General features: G+C 45.7%; 1 protein-coding gene across 3 annotated transcripts in view; it reads right to left on the bottom strand.

Moving 5' to 3' along the window:
* Positions 1–27,012, bottom strand: part of TRPM6 (transient receptor potential cation channel subfamily M member 6) — a 220,812-nt gene that overhangs the window by 105,693 nt on the left and 88,107 nt on the right. For all 3 annotated transcript variants that reach the window (XM_044287801.1, XM_044287808.1, XM_044287816.1), the window contains 5 exons: positions 26,303–26,458; positions 25,846–25,980; positions 25,623–25,751; positions 9,588–9,839; positions 50–224 (listed from right to left, as the gene is read on the bottom strand). In XM_044287801.1, coding sequence (XP_044143736.1) covers positions 50–224; positions 9,588–9,839; positions 25,623–25,751; positions 25,846–25,980; positions 26,303–26,458 — 847 coding nt within the window. The remainder of the gene's footprint in view (positions 1–49; positions 225–9,587; positions 9,840–25,622; positions 25,752–25,845; positions 25,981–26,302; positions 26,459–27,012) is intronic.

Raw genomic sequence — 27,012 nt, 5'->3', positions numbered from 1 at the left:
CTGTATATCATGGTATCAGTTAATAGTTACAAATATTACCAGTGTTTACCATCTATTTCACTAGCATAGACTTCACCAAACATCATCCAGTATGGCTGAAATACAATATCACGAGCCAATGTCCAAGAAGGAGGTTCTGATGGAGAAAGAATAGATTTCCTTGCCACACCAAAGGCCAGCAGAACAATAGCCATTATAATCACAATGCCAAACATGTTTGACGTCTAGAAAAAAATAAAAAATAAAAATATATAGTTTAGTAGTACTGTTATACAGTGTCTAATTTAGTAACACATTAATATAGCTAGAAGACTGAAATGAGAAGTACGAGGGGTATTTAATAGTAAACATGAAAACAACATTTTCTGAGAAAAATGAACGTACTACTTTTCAATGTAATCCCCCTTGACTTCAACACACTTTTTCCACTTTGGCTCTAATGATCGGATGTCCTCAGAATACAAGGAGACTTCTTGCTGCTGCAAGAACCCTGTTACCACCACTTAGACTGCATTATCATCAGGAAATCATAGCCCACGCAGAAATTTCTTCTGATTCCGAAACAGAAAGTAATCACTGGGAACCAGGTCTTGACTGAAGGGTGTATGGTTAAGCTCCATGAAGCCGCACTCACTGATAACAGCTTGTGATGTGCAAGACTTGTCGTGAAGCAGCTAAACACCTGCCAACAACTTCCCATGGCATTTGTCTTTTATTTACTCTCGTAATGCCTTCATTGTTGAAGCATAGCTGTCTTCAGTAATTGGTGTGTTGTGTGACATTAATTGACATAATCAAAACATCATGAATTATATTAGAAACTGTGCCAAATGAAATGTCCAATTCATGAGCTATAACACTGACTTTTGAGCTGACGATCTTCCAAAATGATGGCCTCCACTTTATGGCACATTTCCTCTGAAGATGCTTCGACAGGTAGCCCCTGAATGGGGGTCATCTTCAGTTGGCTCCATACGCCATTTACACTGCTTGGCCGATAACTTTACTTGGTAGTAGAAAGGTGTATCATCACCATATACAGCAATCTTTTCATGGATTTCTTTAGGCTTCTTGTGGGGATTTGAACCCGTGACCAGCCACATCCCAGGCAGTAGCCCTGCTTACTAGGCTACCATCCTCTCTGGACATTCCTCCCTGAAACCTATTAGTTAACCTCAGTCTCGCCAAGCCTTGCTCATCACCCTTGATTCCCCACACCTGGTACTTCCCTATATAAGTCCAGCCCCTTGCACTCTAGCTTGCTGATTATTGAGCTCCTGAGCCTTGATCAAGCTTCTCCTCATCTGTTGCTCTTGCTACTGCTGGAAGTCCACTGCTGACCAGGAATTGCCTACCGACTACTCTTCTGCCTTATCCCTACCTACTGAACTGCTACCACCGTTGCCATCCGGATTGTCTGACCACGCTTACTGCCGCCTGCCCTGACCCACCGCCTGCCTACCGACTACTCTTCTGCCTTATCCCTACCTACTGAACTGCTACCACCGTTGCCATCCGGATTGTCTGACCACGCTTACTACCTGCCTGCGGTCCTTGCTACTGGGCTCCACTCCTACCTCCAGCCAGCGGTCCTCTGACACAGGTGAGCCTGTAGGACTGTTACAGAATAATCAGCCCCACTATGGAGTCCGCAATGGCCACTCTGCGTAAGCAGGTCTCTGAACTTCAAGAATTTGGTACTACATATCAGGAGAAATTTGCCCAGCTCCAAGTCGTAGTCCAAAGCCAACAGAGCGAGATTATTGAACTACAGAGGCAACTCCTGGACGTCCGCGGCACGGCTGCAGACACCCGCATGCCACTCCCATCAAGATTCGGCGGTGATAGACGCCAGTATCGGGGGTTTCTAAACCAATGCCGCATCTATTTTCAGATGTACCCGGCCCCCTTCACCACCGAGAAGAAGAAGGTGCTATTCATGGTCAATCTCCTGACGGATGAAGCATTAGCATGGGCATCACCATACGTGGAGATTAACAGTCAGCTCCTGAACAACCTAAACAACTTCATCACCGCAATGAGCCAAGTCTTCGACGACCCCAACCGCTGTGCGACAGCCGAGGCGCGACTACATAGTCTGCGGCAAGGGAGACGCTCCGTCGCCGAATACACCGCTGAGTTTCGCCGTTGGGTCACGGACACCACCTGGAACCCAGCGGCACAGAGGAGCCAATTCCGGCGAGGCCTGTCCGAATTAATAAAGGACGAACTCGCCAGAGTTGAGGCCCCGGACGATCTGGACGACTTCATTCAGTTATGCATCCGGATAGATCAAAGACTCTCCGAGAGGAAGAAAGAAACACTCTGGTCCTTGGACCACAGACCCACTTATTCCTTCTCTTCCACCGCCCAGCGCGACCCCCGGTCAGCAACTGAACCTATGCAGGTCGACGCTCTACGTAGGTCTCTATCCACAGCTGAGAAGGAGAGACGGCTGGCCGAAAACCTCTGCCTCTACTGTGGGGAGCCGGGTCATTTTGCCATCAAATGTCCTCATAAGATCCGAAAGACTATTGCCGTCACGGAACTAAAGGAGCAACCACAGACTCCAACCCCACCAGCAGCCCCTGAAAATAACAACACGGCGGCTCATGGATCCCACTTCATCGTCCCCATCCTCATCGAGATTGAGGGGCGACAACTCCCCTGTTCAGCGATGTTAGACTCCGGGGCGGGAGGCAACTTCATGGACCTAACCTTCGCCCGCGAAAAGAATATTCCACTGACAATCAAGGCAGCCCCCGTTGACCTGGAAACCGTCGACGGATCCCCACTCTCCTCGGGGCCGGCCACTCACGAGACCACTGAACTACAACTCCTCATAGAACCAGATCACCGTGAAAAGATCCACTTCTCTCTGATCGCCTCCCCGAAGTTCCCAGTGATCTTGGGCATCCCATGGTTGGCCACCCACAACCCCTCGGTGGACTGGGAAACCCGCTGCATACGATTCCCGTCCGAGTTCTGCACGCTAAATTGCTCCCACAAACCCGTCCTTCCACCCGAAGACACCACCATCTCAAAACTATCTGTCAAGGATCTGCTACCCCCTCAATACAGCGGGTTCCAGGATGTCTGCGACAAGAAAAACGCAGACAAGCTGCCACCACACCGACCCTACGACTGCCCTATAGAACTGTTGCCCGGGGCCGAAATACCCTTTGGCAGTATCTACTCCCTCTCAGAGCCTGAACTCAAGGCTCTGAAAGAGTACCTGGACGAGGACCTGAGGAAGGGGTTCATCCGGCCCTCCACCTCTCCCGCGGGAGCCCCCTTTTTCTTCGTAGAGAAAAAAGACTCCTCCCTGCGTCCCTGCATAGACTACAGAAAGCTTAATGACATAACCGTAAAAAACCGGTACCCGCTCCCACTGATTTCCGAACTCCTTGAGAGACTCCGGGAAGCGAAGATCTTCACCAAACTCGACCTTCGAGGGGCCTATAACCTCGTCCGAATCCGCCCTGGGGACGAATGGAAGACCGCCTTCCGGACACGTTATGGTCATTTCGAGTACCTGGTCATGCCTTTCGGACTCTGCAATGCTCCTGCCACCTTCCAGCACTTCATTAACGACGTCCTCAGGGACATGCTGGATCTGTTTGTAGTCATTTACCTGGACGACATCTTGATCTTCTCTGAAGACCTCGAGCAGCACCGTGAACACGTCCGCAGGGTACTGCAGAGGCTCAGACAGAACTCTCTCTATATCAAGCTAGAGAAATGCGAGTTTGAGCGAACCACCACTCAGTTCCTCGGATACATCATCTCCCCAGAGGGCCTAAGTATGGACCCGGGGAAGGTCCAAGCTGTGATGAACTGGCCCGTTCCGAAAAACGAGAAGGAGATACAAAGATTCATTGGCTTCGCCAACTTCTATCGGAAGTTTATCTGGAACTTTTCCAAGGTCATAGCACCAATCACCCAACTCACCAAGAAGGCAGTCCCCTTCTCCTGGACACCCGAGGCCCAGGAGGCCTTCACCAAGTTGAAACTCCTCTTCACTTCTGCCCCAATCCTAATCCACCCGAACCCCGAGCTCCCATTTACAGTCGAAGTGGATGCATCAGACTCTGCGGTGGGGGCAGTTTTGTCACAACGGACAGGGGAGAGGATGCTATTACACCCGTGCGCATATTTCTCCCGCCAGATGTCCCCCTCTGAGAAGAACTATGACATCGGGAACAAAGAACTACTGGCGATCAAGGATGCCTTCTCCGAGTGGAGACACCTGCTGGAGGGAGCCACCAACCCCATAATCGTACTAACTGACCACAAGAACCTCGAGTTCATCCGCAGCGCTAAGAGACTCTCAGCCAGACAGGCCAGATGGAGCCTATTCTTTTCCCGCTTCAACTATCTCATCACCTATCGCCCTGGATCAAAAAACGGCAAGGCTGACGCCCTCTCCAGAATGTTTTCCGAGCCCTCACAGAGTAACAAGGGCCAAAATATCCCGTGGGTCTGTTACAACCTCTCCCGATTCCCTCCCGCCCCTGGGGCTCGATCTCCATGGACTTTGTGGTAGACCTTCCTCCTTCAAAAGGGATGAACACCATCCTGGTCGTGGTCGACCGTCTCACCAAGATGGCCCATTTCATCCCCTACAAAGGCCTACCCACAGCCAAACAGACGGCCGATCTTATTCTCAGAGAGGTCTTCAGGCTGCATGGGATCCCGGACGACGTGGTCTCCGACCAAGGTGTACAATTTGCCTCAAAGTTCTGGAAGAACTTCTGCCTGGCGCTCGGGGTTAAAGTGAACCTGTCCTCTGCTTTCCACCCTCAGTCAAACGGGCAGACGGAGAGAACTAATCAGACCCTAGAGCAATACCTACGCTGTTTCAGCTCCCACCTGCAGGATGACTGGCTTGATCATCTCCCCACGGCCGAGTTCGCCTACAACAATGCTGAGCACAGCTCAACCAAGCACAGCCCCTTCTTTGCTAACATAGGCTCGCACCCGGTGTTCATTCCCCACCTACCCGTTGCCTCCACCCTCCCAGCAGTGGCCGAACGCCTAACAACCCTACAGGAGGCACAAGAGAACATTATAGACAACCTCCAGCTTGCCCAGAGGCGCTTTAAACAGGGAGCCGACAGACGTCGCAAACCCACCCCGGGCTTCCATGTGGGAGACAAGGTATGGCTGTCCACCAGGAACCTCAGATTGAAGGTCCCCTCCAAAAAATTTGCCCAAAGATACATGGGTCCGTTCCGGATCACCGCACAAATCAACGAGGTCACGTTCCGGCTCGACCTTCCGGACTCCATTAGGGTGCACCCTGTCTTCCATTGCTCTCTCCTCAAGCCATACGTGGAGAACACCTTCACAGGCCGCCACTCGCCCCCACCACCACCCGTGAGGGTACAGGGTGAAGAAGAATACGTTGTCGCAAAGATCCTCGACTCCAGGATCCACCGGGGAAGACTACAATACCTAATTGGGTGGGAGGGTTACCCTCCTGAGGATAACTCCTGGGAGCCAGAAGAGAATGTCCACGCCTCCAGACTGGTAAAAGAGTTCCACCAACGGCACCCCGGTAAGCCTGCCCCTGCGGTGTCCGGAGGTCACCTTGGAAGGGGGGGGGGGGGGGGAGTACTGTCGGGATTTGAACCCGTGACCAGCCACATCCCAGGCAGTAGCCCTGCTTACTAGGCTACCATCCTCTCTGGACATTCCTCCCTGAAACCTATTCGTTAACCTCAGTCTTGCCAAGCCTTGCTCATCACCCTTGATTCCCCACACCTGGTACTTCCCTATATAAGTCCAGCCCCTTGCACTCTAGCTTGCTGATTATTGAGCTCCTGAGCCCTGATCAAGCTTCTCCTCATCTGTTGCTCTTGCTACTGCTGGAAGTCCACTGCTGACCAGGAATTGCCTACCGACTACTCTTCTGCCTTATCCCTACCTACTGAACTGCTACCACCGTTGCCATCCGGATTGTCTGACCACGCTTACTGCCGCCTGCCCTGACCCACCGCCTGCCTACCGACTACTCTTCTGCCTTATCCCTACCTACTGAACTGCTACCACCGTTGCCATCCGGATTGTCTGACCACGCTTACTACCTGCCTGCGGTCCTTGATACTGGGCTCCACTCCTACCTCCAGCCAGCGGTCCTCTGACACAGGTGAGCCTGTAGGACTGTTACACTTCTTTTCTTCCTTCATATGGAATTTAATCACGGAATAAAGCTCCAAATCCTTCACTTTCTTTGTAGACCTGCATTGTACTGCACTTGCCATCCTGTCACTTCCAGTGCTTTCATCAGACTGAACTGCTACTGGGTGTGATGCATGTCCAGACATGTCTCAACTTGCACAGCCAGCTAATACTGACAGACTTTATGACTTTCTACCTCTGCAAAGTTTTGGAGGGAAAAAAACAGACACACCAACGTTCTGTCTATCTGGTTTAGCTCTGAAGATTTGTTTATATATCTAAATAATCTGCTTAGTCATTCCCATATACTTGCATTGAAGTCTATGATAAACAGAAAGTCTAACATAGTTTCTGTTTAGACTGTGCTTCTCCACTCTACCCCTCTCACTAGAAGGATCTAGTTCAGCTAGAAACTATATATAAGGATAGCGGTCAGAGCCCTTAGTTGTCTGCAGACATCAGTGCTTAGTAGGAGAAACTCTGCCGGCCTCCAGATAGGGACCAGTGCTTAGAAGGAGAGATGGGGATGTCAAGCCACAGACCCCAGGTTAGCAACCAGTTGATCAGGGCTCCAGCCACAGATGTGAGACTCCAACTTTGGCAAGGGTACCAATCTACTGAGAGAAAGAGGGACAGCTAGCTCAGGTCTTTCCCCACTATGAAACCTTCTTCTGCCTAGAAGGAGACTGGAGAAGCCAGCTCAGTGACTTGCCTGTATTGTTTTGCACTAGAGTTCCTCCTGGTTGCTGCAGACCCTGACTCTCTGGACTTTTTTTTTCCCATTGGGGTGCACCATGCCTTACCATCCCTTCTGGAGAGCAGCAACATAGTGTAGCATTGGGGCCACCCCAAGTCTGGAACCTTCTTTCAACTAGATGTAGAGGATGGCCCATTGTTACTATTACAGTCCTGAGTATAAATGAATCATGGGAGAGATTTCTGCATGGACCTTTATTATATTTTTATCTAGTCATTAGATCACCTTACCAAAGTCTTTTTTCTAAACTAAATATCCAGAATTTTGGTAATGTTTCTGGGTACTGTAGTCCACCCATTCAATTTATTAATTTAGTTGCCAATTTTTGAACCCACTCAAGTGCACTGGTGCCCAAAATGGTACACACTACTCCATGGCCTTGATTTACTGTTTACTGTTTTATTTATTGTAAAGATGGCTTAGAAGCTTAGAGAAATAGACCTATACCAGATTAATCACAGTGGCTCAAGCTGGATGATAAATGTGGTGCAGGGATAGACACATTTGTCTGACTTTACACCAACTATTGGTTAGCTTTGGCTCTTAGGTCCATCCTTTTTCCTATGAAGCTCGACCACCTTTTCTACCAAGCCCAAAACCTTGTTGAGCATGTTGGTTAATAGTGTAGATAACCTAGATGCACCAACTTGGGACACTTTTTAGATTCGGACCATGTAACCTTATCTTCTCACCCCCTGTCAACTAAAAAAAAATTTCCGTATGGGTTTTACCCAGTGTTTTACCATTTAGTACGGGTGACAAGTATTTCCCGTCCCATGTGCATAATCTTTACCTTACATTAGACACTTGCAACCACTCCACAAGATCACTGATAAATATAGGGTCCAATACTGACCACTAGTAACAGTGACCCAATCTGAGTATTTACTGTTAAAGGAGTTGTTTCATCTCAGCCATTCCACAGTACAGTGTAGATTGCCTGCCATCCTGTTTACGTAACTCACTTTCACAGCTATGGGAGTTATGGAAACAACCCAGTGCTGGCCACTTGGATGTCTCCCTAAGCCGGTGCTTACAGTGAGTTATTCCCAACTTAGTCAAATCTAGAACTTACATCCTCAAAGAAACTGATCAGATTAGTTTGACAGGACCGATCCCTCATAAACCTGTGCTAATACTGAGTAGTTATACACTGTCAAACAATGTACCCACAATAGAGGTTAAACTTGCAGACCTATAGTTTCTGTGGTCAGTTATTGACCCTGTTTGAATATTCTACTGACAACACAAAATAACTTTTAGTCATGTCCTTATAGTAATTTATAGTGATATAAGAACAATATAAAAATAATTTATGGTCATTATTCCTATTATTTCAAAATTTCCAAGTAGTCCAAGCTTCTTACTTATCACTAGGTATGACAGAAAGAAATTTAGGCATGTGGGCAAAAGGGTATTTTGGTGTGACACAAGATCAATTATCTACCACTCCACACACACGCTTAGCTGTGTAGCTAAAATTCCATAGAACATCAGCAACAACACCATCCTATTCCTCATTTCCCCATAACTACTTAAGCCATATAGTTATCCTCTCTACAGCTTTTATAATAGATATAATAGCAGTTAGATTTTGTATAGAAAATTATTATAGACAGCTAGCAACTTCACATACTCTGGGAATAGTGGCACCTCACCACTGAGAGCAAAGACCAGGGCTCCATCAATCAGACTTAATCACAGTTTTATGGACTGTCAAATTGACTTTAATAAATGTCTATAAATGTAAAACCCCTTTAAATATATTACGTTAAGTTTTTTTTTACTTATATAACAAGTAAGGGACATGATAATATGCAATGACATTTGCTTCACTCTTTATATACACTTCAGCTGTATATTATAGGATAGGATACAACTTGGCGTTCTCAAAGACACAGGCCTGCGAGCCACGATTCTTTTTAAATTTTGAAATAAAGGATTGAAGGTGCTGATTGTACTTGATAAGAGTGAGTATTATCTATTTCTCATCTACAAAAATATATGAAGAATAATATATGGCTGAAGTGTATATCAAGACTGTGAATACTGAGTTGGAGTGAGACTCTAAGGCTACTTTCACACTTGCGGCAGAGGAATCCGGCAGGCAGTTCCATCGCTGGAACTGCCTGCCAGATCCGACAAAATGTATGCCAACTGATTGTATTTAAAGACTGATCAGGATCCTGATCCGTCTTACAAAAGCATTGCAAGAACAGATCTGTCTGTCCGTTTGTCATACAGTTAAACGGATCCATTTAGATTTTTTTTTCAAATTTTTACCGGTCTGCACAGGAAGGACGGATCCGGCATTCCGGTATTTTTAATGCCGGATCAGGCACTAATACATTCCTATGGAATTCAGGCAAGTCTTCTTTTTTGGCCAGAGATAAAACCGTAGCATGCTGCGGTTTTATCTTTTGCCTGATCAGTCAAAAAGACTGAACTGAAGACATATTGATGCATCCTGAACGGAATGCTCTCCATTCAGAATGCATGGGGATAAAACTGATCAGTTCTTTTACGGTATAGAGCCCCTAGGACAGAACTCTATCCCGGAAAAGAAAAACGCAAGTGTGAAAGTAGCCTAAGTCAGACCGTGGCGGATAACACGTGGGATTTTATTGTATATTTGCTTCACTCTTACCATCTTGCCAATCATAGTAATGTAAGGTCCAGCTTGCTGGTTCACAGCAAAGAAATCCAAAAGTCGCGTATACCAAAATATGATGTCCAGGCAGTAAATTATTCTGCCTGCTGTGTTCAGAGGTGAATGAGCCCAGCGCAGGGCAAAACCAACCACAAATAAAATAATAGCTATGAAGTCTGTCACATTCCAGTATTCATTCAGCCAGACTTTGACTTTCTGAGAGTATTTTCCTGGTTCTGACATAAAAACCTAAATGAAGAAAATAACATTTTTGGTATATACATGGAAAGAAATGTAAAGCCACAGATGACAATAAAATAATTATATGACATTAATCATTTAAATGATGGAGTTACTGAAAATATCCTAGAGCAATTTTGGAAAGTAAATTTCCACCCTCATACTTTAACCCTCCTCTTATGTTAGCTTTCTGTTACTATCCATGATGTTAACGGGTCGGTTTTGACCCGTGTCTTAAATCAGCCATAAAATACTCTCTGAACAATTATTTATCATCCAATTTGTTTCTTACCTCTTGGTTACCTTGTTAGGCTTCTTTATCCTTGAAAAGATTGGTTTTAATATTTTTGGTGTGACCCCTTAGACCTTTCTTTTGATAGCATACCTCTCATTTTCAAATTTAAAAAATGGTAAAATAAACCTCAATAAAATATTATAAGTAAATAAAATTTTGTTATGTCACTAGAATGTTGCTGAGGAGTATTTGAACACATCTCTTAACTTTTTTTTTTAATATTTTTTATTTTATTTTAATAACATTAACTATAATAACATTGATGGTGTTAGGGTCAATTTTGACCCATATATATTTACTTCAATAAAATAGTCAAAAGTCTTTTTTTTTAACATAAAACGTTCATAAACAATGAAAAGCAAGTAATAATACAAAATGTACACTTGCAAGGTCAAACAAACAACACACAATCAAGCAAGGCAAACCAATAGAAATCAAGTACTAGTTTCAAAGCATCTTTGTGCAAGAACTTGCATGTGTTTGTGTGGGTGTTTTTAGATGCATGTGTGGCAAAAGCTGACACTTTTAGCATGTTCTTTGCAGATATATTTTTTACAGTGGAAGCATAATGTGTGTGTCTTTCTGTCCTTATTGCTGGGGCAGACCTGACACCTCTTTCTTTTAGAATCAGATGGCATCACTGGAGTTGTGGCTGTGCTGGTTGATGTTGAGGCAAGGCTAGATGATGATAAGGATGCTGGCACTGATTCTCTTTGTGTTGTTGATGGTGTGGATGGAGTGCTTGATGAACTCTGCATCTGTCTGATCATGGCTGCACTGATTGGATCTCGAGACACCCGTTTCCTTTGCTCAATGTGTGCCTTGACAAGGGAACTTCCTAGCTCCTCGAGAAATATTCTCCGCTTGTTATTTTTTTGTGTGTTCCAACCTGGGTGGATGTGGGTCCATAACACAAATGCATTGTATGCAGACACATCTAGAATGTTATAAAACACAGCCATCGGCCATCTCCTGGTCATTCGTTGACAAGTATAGGTAGCAGTCAGCTTGTCCAGGTTGTCCACTCCTCCTTTGTTTTTATTGTAATCCAGGATAATTGTGGGCTTTTTGTCACTTCTTGATGACACAGCTGCATCTTTATGAAAAGTGGACATAAGTATCACATTTTTTTTTTTTTTTGGGACAATATGAAACAACAGTTGTGGTGTCTGTAAAAGCAAATTTTGAAGAAAGTGGAGCTCTGTCCTTCACCTGCAAAATTTCAGTGTGCAGCTCAGGTTTATTTTTTTTTATTGTGCCTACCATGGTGAGTTTCCTCCTGAGAAGTTCTTGTCCAAGGTCATAGCTAGTAAAAAAATTGTCACACGTGATATTGTGACCCCGCAGTCCAGTAGTCAAATCAAGGACTACACGTTGTCCTTGTTTTTTCTCAGGGATGCCACTTTCGGGTTTGCCGGTGTAAATCTGTAGGTTCCATGCATAGCTTGTTTTTGCATCACAGGCTGCCCAGATTTTTATGCCGTATTTGCCTGGCTTACTGGGCATATACTGCCGGAAGGGGCAATTTCCACGGAAAGGGATCAAACGTTCATCTACTGTTACCTGAGGCCCAGGGTTAAACATTAGTGGAAGGAGCTGAACCCATTTCTCCCAGACATCCCTTATGGGAGCAAGCTTGTCAGATTTTGCTCTAGTATCTCTGTTGTCAAATCTGAAAACTCTTGATATCATTCGAAAGGTGTGAAGTGACATTGTTGCTGGGAAGACATATCTGCCTCTTGACTTGTCCCAAAGACTATCAGTGGCCTCATTATAGGATCTGTACACTCCAGCGAGAAGAAGAACACCAATATAAGCATCTAGGCATTCCTCATTTATGTCATTCCACATGTTGCCATGGACTTTTTTTCCTTCAAGGTTTGTCATTGCAATGATCACTTTTTTTAGTGACAATGGCATGAACAGTTCAAAACATGTTTTGATGTCACTTACTCTCGTCACAGCAAACCTTGTGATCCCAGGGGTCATTTTGATTACATCTGCAGCAGCTGCCCTGCCATGTAAGTCAGGAGGTTCTGAACTCCAACAGATCTTACCACTTTTGGATTTGAATATTTCAGCAGGAACAGCAGCAGGTTCAGCACTGGTGGCCTCCTCATCAGACTCATCAGATGTGTCTATGTATTCTGGTTGATACTCTACTTCATCTTCTGCCTCAGAAACCTGCTCATCCATATCGCTATGCTGCTCTGTGTCCTCTGCCTCATTTTCATCCAAGATATAATCCAGTATTTGGCTTCCTGTAAATCTTCTCACTCTTGCATGCTGCATATTGGAGATGATTACTCTGCAAGTCAGCAACTCTGAAATGTATTGGTCCTATGTTTCTTTACTTAGAGAAGCAGACAAAGAGATGGGCCCCTCGCTAACTACAGCTCACATGGTTGAGAGGGGATTGGCTGTCAGTGTTACTAAGCAGAGAGAGTGTTTATGATTTCAGTTTTGGCACTTATTAGTGTCCTATAATCCTATATTATAACTGGGTCAGAATTGACCCTAACACCATAAAGGTCTTAATTTTCACCACAGTATTTTATAATTTAGTGAAAAGGATTATTTTTCTATTACATTGTTTAAATAGAGGTTCCTGACAAAGTAAAAAAATCTTGATGCAATAAATAAATTTATGCGATACTTATAGACATTCAAAACCTGAAAACGGGTCGGTTCTGACCCTAACATAAGAGGAGGGTTAAGACAGTCAACAACCCCTTCATATTCTGGAGCTATCCATGCTTTTACATCCCGGCCAGATCTGACCATTGGCACAATACATCTGTTGATATAACATTATTATTATTTCTTAGTCTACTCAGAAACTGGCAACCATGGTCACTGGTCATTTCTCTGTTGTATATCAGTAATCAAGTAACAGTTTGCCGAGAACCTAATTCCAGTGTGATAACTAGAGATGAGCACATTTCTTGAAATTTGATTCAGGAGAAATCAGTAGGGAGATTCGATTTGAGTCTGAATCAAATTGTCTGAATTGAAAGTGCTCCAGTGGCCCTGAAAAGTTATGTATGACACTATGGGGTCTCCTAGCTGTGTATGCAACTCATTCAAGCTCTTTAGTGCCAAGACATCATGGCAAGTGACAGCAACATATATGGCTAGAGGAAACGCATGGTTGACAGTGTGAACAAACAGCCTCTTTAAAAACAAACTGCACTGACAGATTTTTTATGTTTTTTTTTTTTTTTTTTAAATGGCCTGGAATACACCATTTTGAGAAATTCAACCAAATCGAAATGCAAGAAATTAAGATTCAGATTTTATTTGAAATTTTAGAAAATACAGGTTGAATTCAATTCATTTAAAATTGATTCTGTTTATGAATGTATTAAAATCTATTTATTTACTAAGTCTTGGATACTCATTATACAATTCCACTCTGAAAAGGTAGATACACAATATCACAAGCATGTGACCCATTACAGTAACATGCCATAGAGCAGCCAAGGAAACATAAAAAAAATATTAGAATGATCTACTGAGAACTATGGAAATCACCGGCCATGGCTCTGACAATATTTAATTAAATCTGTTTGCTAGCATGTGCTGCCAACCCTGAATTAATATATTAGCGCTAAATTCACACAGTTTTTTCTATTACACAGGCATCCATAGTATCACAGTTCCCACTGGCTCTACACACTTAGGAAACATGATGCAGCCCTAAGGGGATATTTCAACTTCATTGAACACTGTCACATGGAAGGTTTGAAGCATGATGTGCATAATAATACAAGCAATTACTCCAAGTGTGATCCTAGTGATAAGAATGGTGTGACCAAATAGTCCAGAGCAGAAGCCCATACCAAGCACCTGATATGATCAACAGTGAAAACCTCTGCATAATAACATGTCACACATTCTCAATCATTTGCAAACAAATGAAATGTCTGAGAAAACAACAAAGTTTCAGTTGAATGTAATGTCTCTCACTTACCAATCTACTGCTTCATTCTGGAGAAACAGTTTTAAGCCATATAGCAGTTAAGTGCACAAAGGCTCACCCAAGCCACTCTGTGCACCCTTGCTCTTCCTTCTTCTGCCAGCCCCTCTGTCTCCATTTTCATTGACAAGACCAGATGAGATGACAATGCAGGAACCTGGCCCTATCAATCAAGGAGAGGGAGGAGCTGGCAGAAACAACAGGAGGAGCAAGGGTGCACTTAACTGCTTTTTTGCATATGTATTTGCAGTGGCCTGGAGCAGGGGGTACTTTGAGGTTTGGACAATTGTGGGCATTTGCCAATTTTCCTTATGCAAAGTTATAAACATCTTACTTTATTTCCCTTGAAAGGGTTAACTTATACTGTGTATTACTGTGTTACTGCATTTTATGTGTATGTTGTGATATACAGTGTATATCCAGTTTATTTACACTGTATTTGCAAGGCTCTGTGGAAAGGGTTCATGAATACTGAGAGACTGTTATGACTTTGAATAAGAAGCTGGTAGTTTTTCACAGTTGCCATAGAGTTTAAAGAAGTGGATGTTTTGGAGGGAAAAAAAACAGACGTTGTTTACCACCAAACCCACACAGACTGACCTTGTGACTGACTGTTTTTAGCTATGTTGTAATGTCTGGAAACTTTTTTGTGCCTGGGCAAACTGCTGTGTCATTGCCATTGAGTACCATTAAAGGGATTTTGTCAACAGGATTAAAAATATGTAGATATTGTAAGAAGGAACAAGGAGCCGTCTTTCACGGAAGATACGTGTCACCGAGGTTCCTGGCCTCGGTGAGGTAAGAACCGGGTTTTTTCCTGAAGTGTCAGGTCTGTAGTGCAATCTGACACTTCAACTGTTAGAATGGCTGTAAAGCCAATCCGGGCCGGTTCTTATTGGGAGCAGCCAAAGAGCAGGGTGGGTGGCTGTTCCCCACGGTTCCAGGCCGGGTTTTGGCTTGAATATAAAAAACCCAGCCAGCATGTTCAGGTGTGGATTATCCTCCATGACAGAGGAGCTGAGGAGTCTGTGGTTTGAGACACTGAGGGATCTGTTTGTGTGAGCCATAGGCTGGGGAAACAGGCCACTAAAGACTGCTGCGGACTCTGGGTGAAAATCATCTGCTGACCAGGTGACGTCTTTTTGCACTGTGAACTTTGTGTGGTGTGAACAGGCACCAAACCTGAACACTTTCTTTTGGCTTGTTTTCTGGCTATGTGTGAATAAACACTGAACTTTGATTTGAACCTTGTTTTTTGCCTCTGTACTGCGTCCGCTTACCCTGCCTACCAAAGCGAATCCCCACATTTGGTGTCGGATGCGGGCAAACGCAGTGAGGCAGGCCTGAAGGCCGAAAAGTTTTTGTTTATCCGGGCACAAGTGCATGTCCTACATTAAGCCGGCAAGGTTATGACCCGTATCCCCTGACAAAATGGAGGCGGTCGTGAAGGCCCTCGTGGAGGCTAACTTGCAGCAGCGGGAGGCTAACAAGCAGCAACAAGAAACGAACCAGCTGCTATTGCAACATGTGATGGCGTTGCAGGCGTCAGGAGCGTCCCAGAATGTCCACGATGCCCGGAAAGCTGTCCGCGCGGCGATTCCGAAGATGACCCCCTCGGATGACGTCGAGACCTATCTGGCGGTCTTCGAAAAAGTGGCCGTGAGGGAAAAGTTACCCCGAGACCAGTGGGCTGAGGTCGTTGCTCCGTTCCTAGCGTCCGGTCCCCAGCAAGTATTGTTTGATCTCCCCGATGATCAGGCGGCCGACTACCCGACAGTAAAAGGTGAGATCCTGGCGAGACTCGGGGTGAATGTATTGGTCCGGGCCCAGAGGGTGCATCGGTGGGAATTTAACCCGGCTGAACCCGCTAGACCACAATATTATGATCTGCTGCACCGTTTGCAAAAATGGCTGCAGCCGGACATGTTGACTCCCACTGCTATGTTGGATCGGCTGTTGGCGGATGTGTTTTGGAGGGCTTTGCCGTACCCTCTCCAGCACTGGATCGGCCAGGTGTCTCCGAATAATGCCCTGGAGATGGTCGACCTGGTGGAGCGCTATGAGGCCACCAGAAATCTACAGGGGGGTTCTTTTGGGAGGGGGCCAGTCAAACCCCGGAAAACTCCGCCCCAGACCCGGCGGCCAGTGCCCGCTAGACCCGCCCGGGATGTACCCCCTGCCGACCTAAACCCGGTGGTCTGCTGGCGTTGTCAGGAGCCTGGACACATAAGGGCGGACTGTCCCCATCGGGGGGAACCCATGGACACCAACTATGGCTTCCGCCACTCATTATATGCCAGGATGTTGTGTGCCACAGGAACTTCAGAGACTATGGACAATAGCCACCTGTGCCAGGTGGAAGTGGGGGGCACTCTGGCGGTGGCTCTGCTGGATTCAGGGAGCCTGGTGTCCCTGGTAAGAGCTGCCCTGGTGCGGCCGGCTGAGTATACTGGCCGAAAAGTCGGTGTTGTTTGCATACATGGGGACTTAAAGGAGTATCCCACCGCCCGGGTCTCTCTGTCAATGGTGGCCGGCAGGTGGATGCATGAGGTGGCCGTCGCCACAAAGCTACCATATGAATTGATCATTGGGAGAGACTTCCCCGGCACTCTGGCCGGATACGAAAGTTACCCGGGAGACAGATGTACCCCTAGCAGAGTGGCCTGACTCAGGGGGGAGGCCAGAACCTTGGGAACCGGAGTCAGAAGGACCAGCTGTAGGGGTGACCGCCACTTCGGTGGAAGAGGAGGAGACAACCCCGTTAAGTGTGATGGTGGGAGACGTAGAGGATTTGCCGCCGGGTCCTGAGCTGGCAGACCTCAATGTCTCTAGGGATAATTTCGGTACAGCACAACACCAGGATCCGACTCTATCTCAAGCCTGGGAAAATGTGGTAGTAGTTGAGGGTGAGCCGCAACAACCGGGGGCCGAATCTATGTTCCCCCGTTTTGTGGTTCAACAGGAGATGCTGTACCGGGTAAATAAACTACGGGGTGAACATATTGAACAGCTGGTGGTGCCCCAGGCATATCGCAAGCTCGTGTTGAAATTAGCCCACCAACATGTTCTTGGGGGACACCTGGGCCAGCAGAAAACGCAGGACCGGATTTTACAGCGGTTTTACTGGCCCAGTGTGTTCAGAGAGGTAGAAGAGTTTTGCAAGTCTTGCCCAACCTGCCAGATAACCAGCCCCCAGCCACATTTCCGTAGTCCTCTGGTCCCTCTCCCGATTATTGAGGTTCCCTTCGAGCGGATCGCTATGGATCTTATAGGCCCAGTACCGAAGTCAGCTAGAGGGCACAGCACATCCTGGTCATCCTCGACTACGCCACGCGGTACCCGGAGGCGGTGCCATTGCGTCATACGTCAGCCAAACTCATAGCTAAGGAGTTAATGGAAATGTTTTCTAGAGTGGGTCTGCCTAAGGAGGTTCTAACTGACCAAGGGACCCCATTTATGTCCAAGGTCATGAGGGAACTCTGTAAGTTGCTCCAAATAAAACAGTTACGGACATCCGTGTATCATCCGCAAACGGATGGCCTGGTAGAGAGGTTTAACCAGACGTTAAAAAATATGCTGAAAAGAGTGGTGTCTAAGGATGGGAGGGACTGGGACCTTCTTCTGCCCTATCTCATGTTCGCAGTGCGAGAAGTGCCCCAGGCCTCTACTGGGTTCTCGCCCTTCGAACTACTATACGGCAGACACCCCCGTGGTTTATTAGACGTCGCCAAAGAGGCGTGGGAACAACAAACCACACCGCACAAAAGTGTAGTTGAGTATGTCACCCAGATCCAGGGACGGATGGAAACAGTGTTACCTCTGGTTAGGGAGCATATGGAGGCAGCGCAGCGAGCCCAGAGTAGGGTCTATAATCGGCAGGCTCGGGTCCGAAACTTTAACCCGGGTGATCGGGTGTTGGTTCTGGTACCAACGGTAGATAGTAAGTTCCTAGCTAGGTGGCAGGGGCCCTACGAGGTGCTAGAAAAAATTGGACCAGTAGATTACAAAGTACACCAGCCAGGGAGGCGAAAGCCGGAGCAGGTGTACCATGTGAATCTGCTCAAGCCGTGGAAGGAAAGGGAAACCTGTACGGAAGACAGCCCACGACCAGGGTTCCTAGGGGAAGCGGTTTTGGCCCCTCAGTCTGAAGCAGGGGAAGCGGCTGTCACAGTGAAAATTGCTGACAGCCTCTCCTCTAAACAGGCTCAGGAAGCCAGGGAGTTCATTAGTCGGAATACGGATGTGTTCTCAGACCTCCCTGGACGCACGTCCGTAATCCGGCATGACATTGTCACTGAGCCTCAGGCGAAAGTCCGGTTAAAACCTTACCGGGTACCCGAGGCTAGGCGACAAGCCATCACGGAGGAAGTGCAGCTAATGCTCCAGCTGGGTGTCATCGAGGAGTAAAAAAGTGAGTGGGCCAGTCCAATAGTATTAATACCCAAGCCAGACGGGACATTGTGGTTTTGTAATGACTTCCGCAAACTTAATGAGGTGTCCAAGTTTGACGCGTATCCCATGCCCCGAGTGGATGAGCTTATTGAAAAGTTGGGCCAAGCCCGGTATTTTTCTGTGTTGGACCTCACCAAAGGGTACTGGCAGGTACCCTTGACGGAGGCTGCCAAAGAAAAAACGGCTTTCGTCACGCCAGAGGGGCTGTATCAGTACAAGGTATTACCCTTTGGTCTACATGGCGCTCCCGCCACGTTTCAAAGGTTAATGGATATTGTACTCCGTCCACATCGTCGATACGCTTCAGCGTACCTGGACGATATCGTTGTCCATAGCAACGACTGGGAAAGTCACTTACCTAAAGTCCAGGCTGTAGTGGACTCCCTTAGGAAGGCTGGCTTAACCGCTAACCCAAAAAAGTGCTCGATAGGGTTAGAAGAGACCAAGTACCTGGGGTATGTCATTGGGCGCGGAGTGATCAAACCTCAGGTGAACAAAATTGAGGCAATTAGGAATTGGCCCCGACCTGTCTCTACTCGGCAAGTAAAGTCGTTCCTGGGTATGGTGGGGTACTATATGAGGTTTGTCCCCAATTTTGCTACAGTCGCCGCACCATTGACAGGCCTTTTGAAGGGACGCAAGTCAGTGACGGTCCACTGGAATGAGCAGGCGGAAAAGGCTTTCTCCGCTTTGAAGTCGGCTCTGTGTGGGTCCCCGGTTTTGGTAACGCCCGACTTCAAAAGGGAGTTTATAGTGCAGACCGATGCCTCAGAGGTAGGTCTCGGTGCTGTACTGTCTCAAGATATTGACGGGGAGGAGCATCCCGTTGTTTTCCTCAGCCGGAAGCTCACCCCAGCCGAGACTAGGTACAGTATAGTGGAGAGAGAGTGCCTGGCCATCAAGTGGGCACTCGAGTCTCTCCGCTACTACCTTTTGGGGAGAAGGTTCCGTCTGGTGACCGACCACTCCCCTTTGAAATGGATGAGCCAGGCCAAAGAGAGGAATGCTCGGGTCACCAGGTGGTTCTTATCTTTGCAAAATTTTAAGTTTTCCGTGGAACACAGGGCAGGCAGGTTACAGGGAAACGCGGATGCCCTACCCCGCGTACACTGTCTGGCAAGTGTTCACCCCCTCAGGGTTGAACAAAGGGGGGAGGTATGTAAGAAGGAACAAGGAGCCGTCTTTGACGGAAGATACGTGTCACCGAGGTTCCTGGCCTCGGTGAGGTAAGAACCGGGTTTTTTCCTGAAGTGTCAGGTCTGTAGTGCAATCTGACACTTCAACTGTTAGAATGGCTGTAAAGCCAATCCGGGCCGGTTCTTATTGGGAGCAGCCAAAGAGCAGGGTGGGTGGCTGTTCCCCACGGTTCCAGGCCGGGTTTTGGCTTGAATATAAAAAACCCAGCCAGCATGTTCAGGTGTGGATTATCCTCCATGACAGAGGAGCTGAGGAGTCTGTGGTTTGAGACACTGAGGGATCTGTTTGTGTGAGCCATAGGCTGGGGAAACAGGCCACTAAAGACTGCTGCTGACCAGGTGACGTCTTTTTGCACTGTGAACTTTGTGTGGTGTGAACAGGCACCAAACCTGAACACTTTCTTTTGGCTTGTTTTCTGGCTATGTGTGAATAAACACTGAACTTTGATTTGAACCTTGTTTTTTGCCTCTGTACTGCGTCCGCTTACCCTGCCTACCAAAGCGAATCCCCACAATATTTATATGTGCCCATTAGTCTTCATGCAGTGTTTACAATGATCCCTCTATTTATGCTCTGTGTGCCTTATATTCTTATAAAAAGCGATCTTATTCATATGTAGATCACCTCTGTCAGGAGCCCAAGGGGTTGCCCCACTATACGTTGGAGCCCAGCACCGCCTACTACTTAATTTATTCACTGCACTATACTGACGTCATGTACTCTCTGCTCCGTAGTCTCGAGCAGGCGCAGTGGACACTGTAGTCTGCGCCCATGCGGACTACTGGCACCGGCTTCGACCAGTCAACTGCGCATGCGCGAGATTACAGCACTGGGAAGAACTGACGTCAGGGATAGTGGAGTGAATAAATTAAGTGGTAGGTGGTGCTGGGCTCCGGATCGATGGGCGCGGCTGGGCTCCAACATACAGGGAAACGCGGATGCCCTACCCCGCGTACACTGTCTGGCAAGTGTTCACCCCCTCAGGGTTGAACAAAGGGGGGAGGTATGTAAGAAGGAACAAGGAGCCGTCTTTGACGGAAGATACGTGTCACCGAGGTTCCTGGCCTCGGTGAGGTAAGAACCGGGTTTTTTCCTGAAGTGTCAGGTCTGTAGTGCAATCTGACACTTCAACTGTTAGAATGGCTGTAAAGCCAATCCGGGCCGGTTCTTATTGGGAGCAGCCAAAGAGCAGGGTGGGTGGCTGTTCCCCACGGTTCCAGGCCGGGTTTTGGCTTGAATATAAAAAACCCAGCCAGCATGTTCAGGTGTGGATTATCCTCCATGACAGAGGAGCTGAGGAGTCTGTGGTTTGAGACACTGAGGGATCTGTTTGTGTGAGCCATAGGCTGGGGAAACAGGCCACTAAAGACTGCTGCTGACCAGGTGACGTCTTTTTGCACTGTGAACTTTGTGTGGTGTGAACAGGCACCAAACCTGAACACTTTCTTTTGGCTTGTTTTCTGGCTATGTGTGAATAAACACTGAACTTTGATTTGAACCTTGTTTTTTGCCTCTGTACTGCGTCCGCTTACCCTGCCTACCAAAGCGAATCCCCACAATATTTATATGTGCCCATTAGTCTTCATGCAGTGTTTACAATGATCCCTCTATTTATGCTCTGTGTGCCTTATATTCTTATAAAAAGCGATCTTATTCATATGTAGATCACCTCTGTCAGGAGCCCAAGGGGTTGCCCCACTATACGTTGGAGCCCAGCACCGCCTACTACTTAATTTATTCACTGCACTATACTGACGTCATGTACTCTCTGCTCCGTAGTCTCGAGCAGGCGCAGTGGACACTGTAGTCTGCGCCCATGCGGACTACTGGCACCGGCTTCGACCAGTCAACTGCGCATGCGCGAGATTACAGCACTGGGAAGAACTGACGTCAGGGATAGTGGAGTGAATAAATTAAGTGGTAGGTGGTGCTGGGCTCCGGATCGATGGGCGCGGCTGGGCTCCAACATATGAATAAGATCGCTTTTTATAAGAATATAAGGCACACAGAGCATAAACAGAGGGATCATTGTAAACACTGCATGAAGACTAATGGGCACATATAAATATCTACATATCGTTAATACTGGTGACAGAATCCCTTTAAAGCTCTAATGTAAGTCTATGAGAGATGGAAAGTGTTACAATGTATCTGTTTTTGCTGAGTTTCTCCACTCCACCCCTCCCACTAGAAGGTTCTAGTCTAGCTAAAACTGTATATAAGAAGAACAGTCAGAGCCCCTAGTGTGCTGCAGTTAGGAAACAGTGCTTGGAAGAGGAGACTCTGCCAGACTACTAAGTGACCAGAAGAAGATGCTGAGACGGGTATACGCTGCCACAGACCCTGGATCACCAGCCTTGGACCAGGATACCAGCTTTCTGATAAGGGAGAGGGATAGCTAGTTCAGGCCTTTCCTCAGCAACAAACCCTTCTTCTGCCAGGGAAGAGATTGGAGAAGCCAGTCCAATGCCTCGACTGTATTGTTTTGTACCTTAATTAATTCAGCAAAGAAGCACCCTGGTTTACTGCAGACCCTGACTCTCTGGACTTATTTTCCATTGGGGTGCACCACGCCTTACCATCTCTTCCAGAGAGCAGCAGCACGTGGTGACACCTTGACGGTGTCCGGGGGACCCAGCGTAGCGTTGGGGCCACCCAAACCCGGCCACTGCATATTTAAAGCAAATTTTCTCGAGAATAAGGCCTCTTTCCTCCTTTTTTCCGTTTCCGTTCCGTTTTTTGCGTTCCGTATACGGAACCATTCATTTCAATAGATCCCCCCCCAAAAAAGGTACTCCGTATGCCTACTGTTTCCGTATTTCCATTCAAAGACAGAACATGTCCTATTATTGTGCGCATAACGGACAAGCATAGTGATGTTCTAACAGGGTCAGCTGTTCCGTTCTGCAAAAACGGAATGCACACGGACATCATCCGTATTTTTTGTGGATCTATTTTTTGCGAACCGCAAAATACTGAAAAAGCCATAAGGTCGTGTGCAAGAGGCCTAAAGCAACAGTACTGAAGCAAAAGTACTGTATCATTGCATTCAGCTGAGCTGGCCCTACAAGGCATTGTGCCTGGTTTAACAGTCAATTTCCTATTCACATATAGGGCCAGATTTATCATGACTCTGACAGCTCACTCCACTTTCACATATGGCTAAAGTCAGTTTTAGCCAAGTCAGATTTATGATCGGCCCTTTAAGACTGTAATAAATGTGGTTTGACGGTAGCAGTTTATCCGTCAGTAAGCAGCTTTACAAAAGTCGCACGTTTTTATGAAAAAGTCACACGTTTTTATGAAAAAGTTGCATGTTCTATTAAAAAGTCTCATAAGATAAGCATGGTCCTCACAGGAGTGAAATTGCTTTTTAAATAGTCCCAATAGTAAATCTGTCTAGAGATTCATTTAGATAAGAAAACATGCCCACTTTCAGAAAACTGGCGAGCATAGTGCAGAGCTGAAAGAAGTCACAAATTTGTGCGCAGTTTTAGCGTTTGGGACTTTTTCACTCCATTATTCTGACCTGAGCTAATGATAAATCTGGCCCTTTCTCTTTAATAAACTCATATAAGTAAGTCCTGTTCTCGCCTTAACATTACTTCTCATAAATGTATAATTCACATATACAAAAAGTGTAGAGTAAATGTAGTCTCTGGTCTTTTGGATGAACTTAGCAATTGCAGGGGATTGTGACTGCTAGGCAAACACCATCTGCAGCAGGAACGTTATATATTTATTAACTTCTTTCTGTTCAAAGTTCCTACCCTTATGGACACTATCTATGACAATGAAATAAACTCAACAAAAGAAAGCAATTGCCTTGTACAAGCCATTTTATGGATCTTAATTGGAAACAATTGTTTTGACAGAGCTGTTCAAGAATTAAATTAGACTCAATGGAACATGAGATCTCTAATGTCCACTGCTAAAGATATGCAAACATCAAAACAGACAAAAACTACCTCTCCAGTGTCACTTACTGTACATGGTTTATCCTATAACATTAGCTCAGCTTTATCTGTTCCCCCTGGCCCAGCTAACCATCTAACATGTGTGCAGCGAGCCCGCAGAGGGAAAGCTGGTAGAAGGGGAGTGGTAGATGTGGCACTGAAAAGAATGGTAGTGGTTCACGGTGGTTGTCCTCACTATAACGGTACATGTGGCCATGCAGTGAGTGGAAGGCACACCCTTTCTTCCCTAGGGGAACACCCTGGGCTTTATGGGGCACCTGCCTGGTGTTAGGTGGGGTGCTCTTGATGTTAGGTAGATGGGTGCAAGAAGGACGGAACATGTAGGGGCCAGTGAATGGATGGTGGAGAAAATGACCAGACCTATTTGGTTGCAATAAAGAAGTCTCTCTTTACTGAATAGATAATGGGAGTAGTAGTTTATATAGCAGCAATAGGAACAGTTCTGGAGTATGTTACAGAGTAGCGTTCTCCCAATAGTTGTGAATAAGCAGCAATGAGGATTGTAGAAATCATCCTTGTCTCTCTCTAGAAACAATGAGCAATCTTCCCAAATAACCACAGGCGTGCAAGTCCGTTCACATTAACTCTTTCTGCAGTTCCCAGTTGCAGGGTGCAGATCTTAGCTTCGGATGTCCAGTCTGTCTCAAAGTGTGGTGAGCACCAAAGCAATACACCCTTTCCACAGTAGTAAAAGCTTATTGCCATAAACGTGCAGTACCTTACTGTCTGTCTCCAGCATGGCCTTGATGGTTCTAGACTTTCTGTGGATGTCTATTCTCTTTCTCTTAGGGGTAGTCTCTCAGTTAAGTTTGGCCAATCATACAAGACAATGAGAGGAATCACAATCGATTGAATGTGGTATGGCCAGCTAGAGAGCAACTACAAAAAGTGTCTATTGCACTGGAGGACCCAATAGAAGACATTTACTAAGCATGTTCCCCCATAATTATGGCGTACAATGCACCAAAAAGAATGGCATTTGGATTTGCGCCAAATATATCAACAGTTTTTTCTAGAAATTCACCATAAAGAACGCATCATGCCAGAAATTAGTTATAAATGTCAAAGCCGGCGGGGCTATCAAATTGGTGCATATTACGCTCCATTTATCATCCTCTTATCAGCAGAAATGGCTTAAATTGTTGCGGACAATTAAGCCAGCTTATGTGGTGGTGTTTTGTGTAAAAAGTCGCATTTATGGCATAAAGATGCGACTTTTGTCAAAAAGTCGCACTTATGAAAAGAAAAACCAACCTGTTGTGGGAACAAGTGATAGGTAAGTATTAAAACAGGATGATATAAATGAGCTAAACCACAGGGTTTTGTAAGTAAATTGACATTCAACAAGACAATAACAAAAACGTCCAGAGTCTGAGAAAAAAAGTTGCGATTTACAGGTGGAAATGTCGCAAACATGCTTCAAAAGTCGCAAAAAATATGTTTCAGAAGTGTGGTCGAGCATGGTTGGCTGAAATGGCACATTTTGGTTTTAAAAAGACGCATGTATTGCTATTGGCGTCAAAATGTCACAAATCGAGAGAAATTGGCGGATAATGAAGTTCATATTTTAAAAAGGTCACTTTTTAAAAGTGCCGTGCACCTTTTTAAATATGAGGTGTAACAAATCACCACTTTTGATCTGTAATGTTAGTATTTTTTGGGTGAAAATTACTCCATTATTGATCAACGTCCCCCAATATGTCCCACTGATTGCAATGGTATGTTCCTGCTGAGGCACTGCACCTAACAAAGTACAATTGATTGCTGGGGAACCCAGCAGTTGGACATCACCACAAACCTGTCTGACAAAAAGGTGATGTCCAAAGTGTACAATACTTTTAAATTGTAAAATTGACTCCAAATTTCCAGCTCAATGTGTTAAGAACACTCACCTCTCTGACTTTCTCAATAGCATTAGTAAACATGTACGTAATGACCAGCCATTCTTGGACACTAGGCACTGGCTCCATCTTGACCAACACTACATATGTGAATAGCATAAGGAAAAGCAAATATGCCATCTAAAAAGGATAATAAGATAATATCAATAAATGCAGCTGAAATTCTATGGCAGATCATTCAACGTGTGATGCCATGCTATAAAACTCTACTCACAGTGTGAAACCAAAACTTGACAATAGGGGCACCGTAGAACTCACAGATCTTCCTAGTTATGGGCAGGTTTCCATGTACATTAAGATTCTTTTCTTCAGCTAAATTATTTCCTCCCTTTTCAGCATCAAAGCCTTGCTGGGGAGAAATTTATTTTTTTCAGAAAAGTGAAAAACACAGAAGATTGCGTTCAAGCTTCAGTGAAATATGGGACAAATTTTACATAATTTCTGGTTTATCTATTGGCAGCTAAAGGAAGAAAATGTACAGTATTGTCATAAAAGTAAAGATTCTTCTCCTACTAGATAGGGGTTTCAAAGGGCTAAAAACACTTAGTGCACCCTGATGGTGACCAGGTTTTGACTGGGCAATCATGTCACCATATCCTGTCATAATACTGGAGGTCAAGTTGTGCTGGGCCTGGGGTGGAGGGGGGTTCAATAAAAAAAATAATACTCACCACTACATGTTCCAATTTCACATTAGGAGAAGGGGTATCTACATAAAACCTGGCAAATTGGTGGAAATCCTGTGCCTGAGGTAGATGTGACATTTCTGCCTTAGTTTTAAACTCCATCATCAAAATGCAGGGTGGTAACAGAATGCCTAAAATAATCTGTAGAACACAGTATATGGTACAACAGTCATACATTGATTTGTATGCATTCAGTATTTACTGCAATATATGAGTACGTGGGAGCATTATTAATTATTATGATCACTTAGACATGTCAACTGATTATATCATTGAATGTCTCCTAGTTGAAAGTCTCCAATGCCTTCAGAACATGCATGGATAATGTAAAATAATCACTTTGCATCAGAACATTTAAAAAGTGGAAAACTCCTTTAAATTACGTCTGTGCCAACATTAAAAGCTAGCTTAATATAATTCAGCATTAAATACTAGTTACTTTTTCCAATTTACTTTCTTACAAAAATGCTAATAAAATTGTGAAATATTTCCTTTATTTCATTATAATGGTGCACCTGTGTAGTAATGTGCATGTCCACCTAATCAACTGGATAAGCATGGTTGCACATGCTCAGTTTCATCCTTGCCTCCAGCTGTGTCTGCTGTAAGAAGATGTGACAGTGACAGAACTGCCGATGAAAGGAAATGCCCCCTGTGCTGTGATAGGGAGAGAGCTGCAGCAGAAGGGACACCCC

This window comes from Bufo gargarizans, chromosome 1 (genome assembly GCF_014858855.1).
Source record: "Bufo gargarizans isolate SCDJY-AF-19 chromosome 1, ASM1485885v1, whole genome shotgun sequence".
Taxonomy (NCBI): domain Eukaryota; kingdom Metazoa; phylum Chordata; class Amphibia; order Anura; family Bufonidae; genus Bufo; species Bufo gargarizans.
This window is presented reverse-complemented; position numbering and strand designations above follow the sequence as displayed.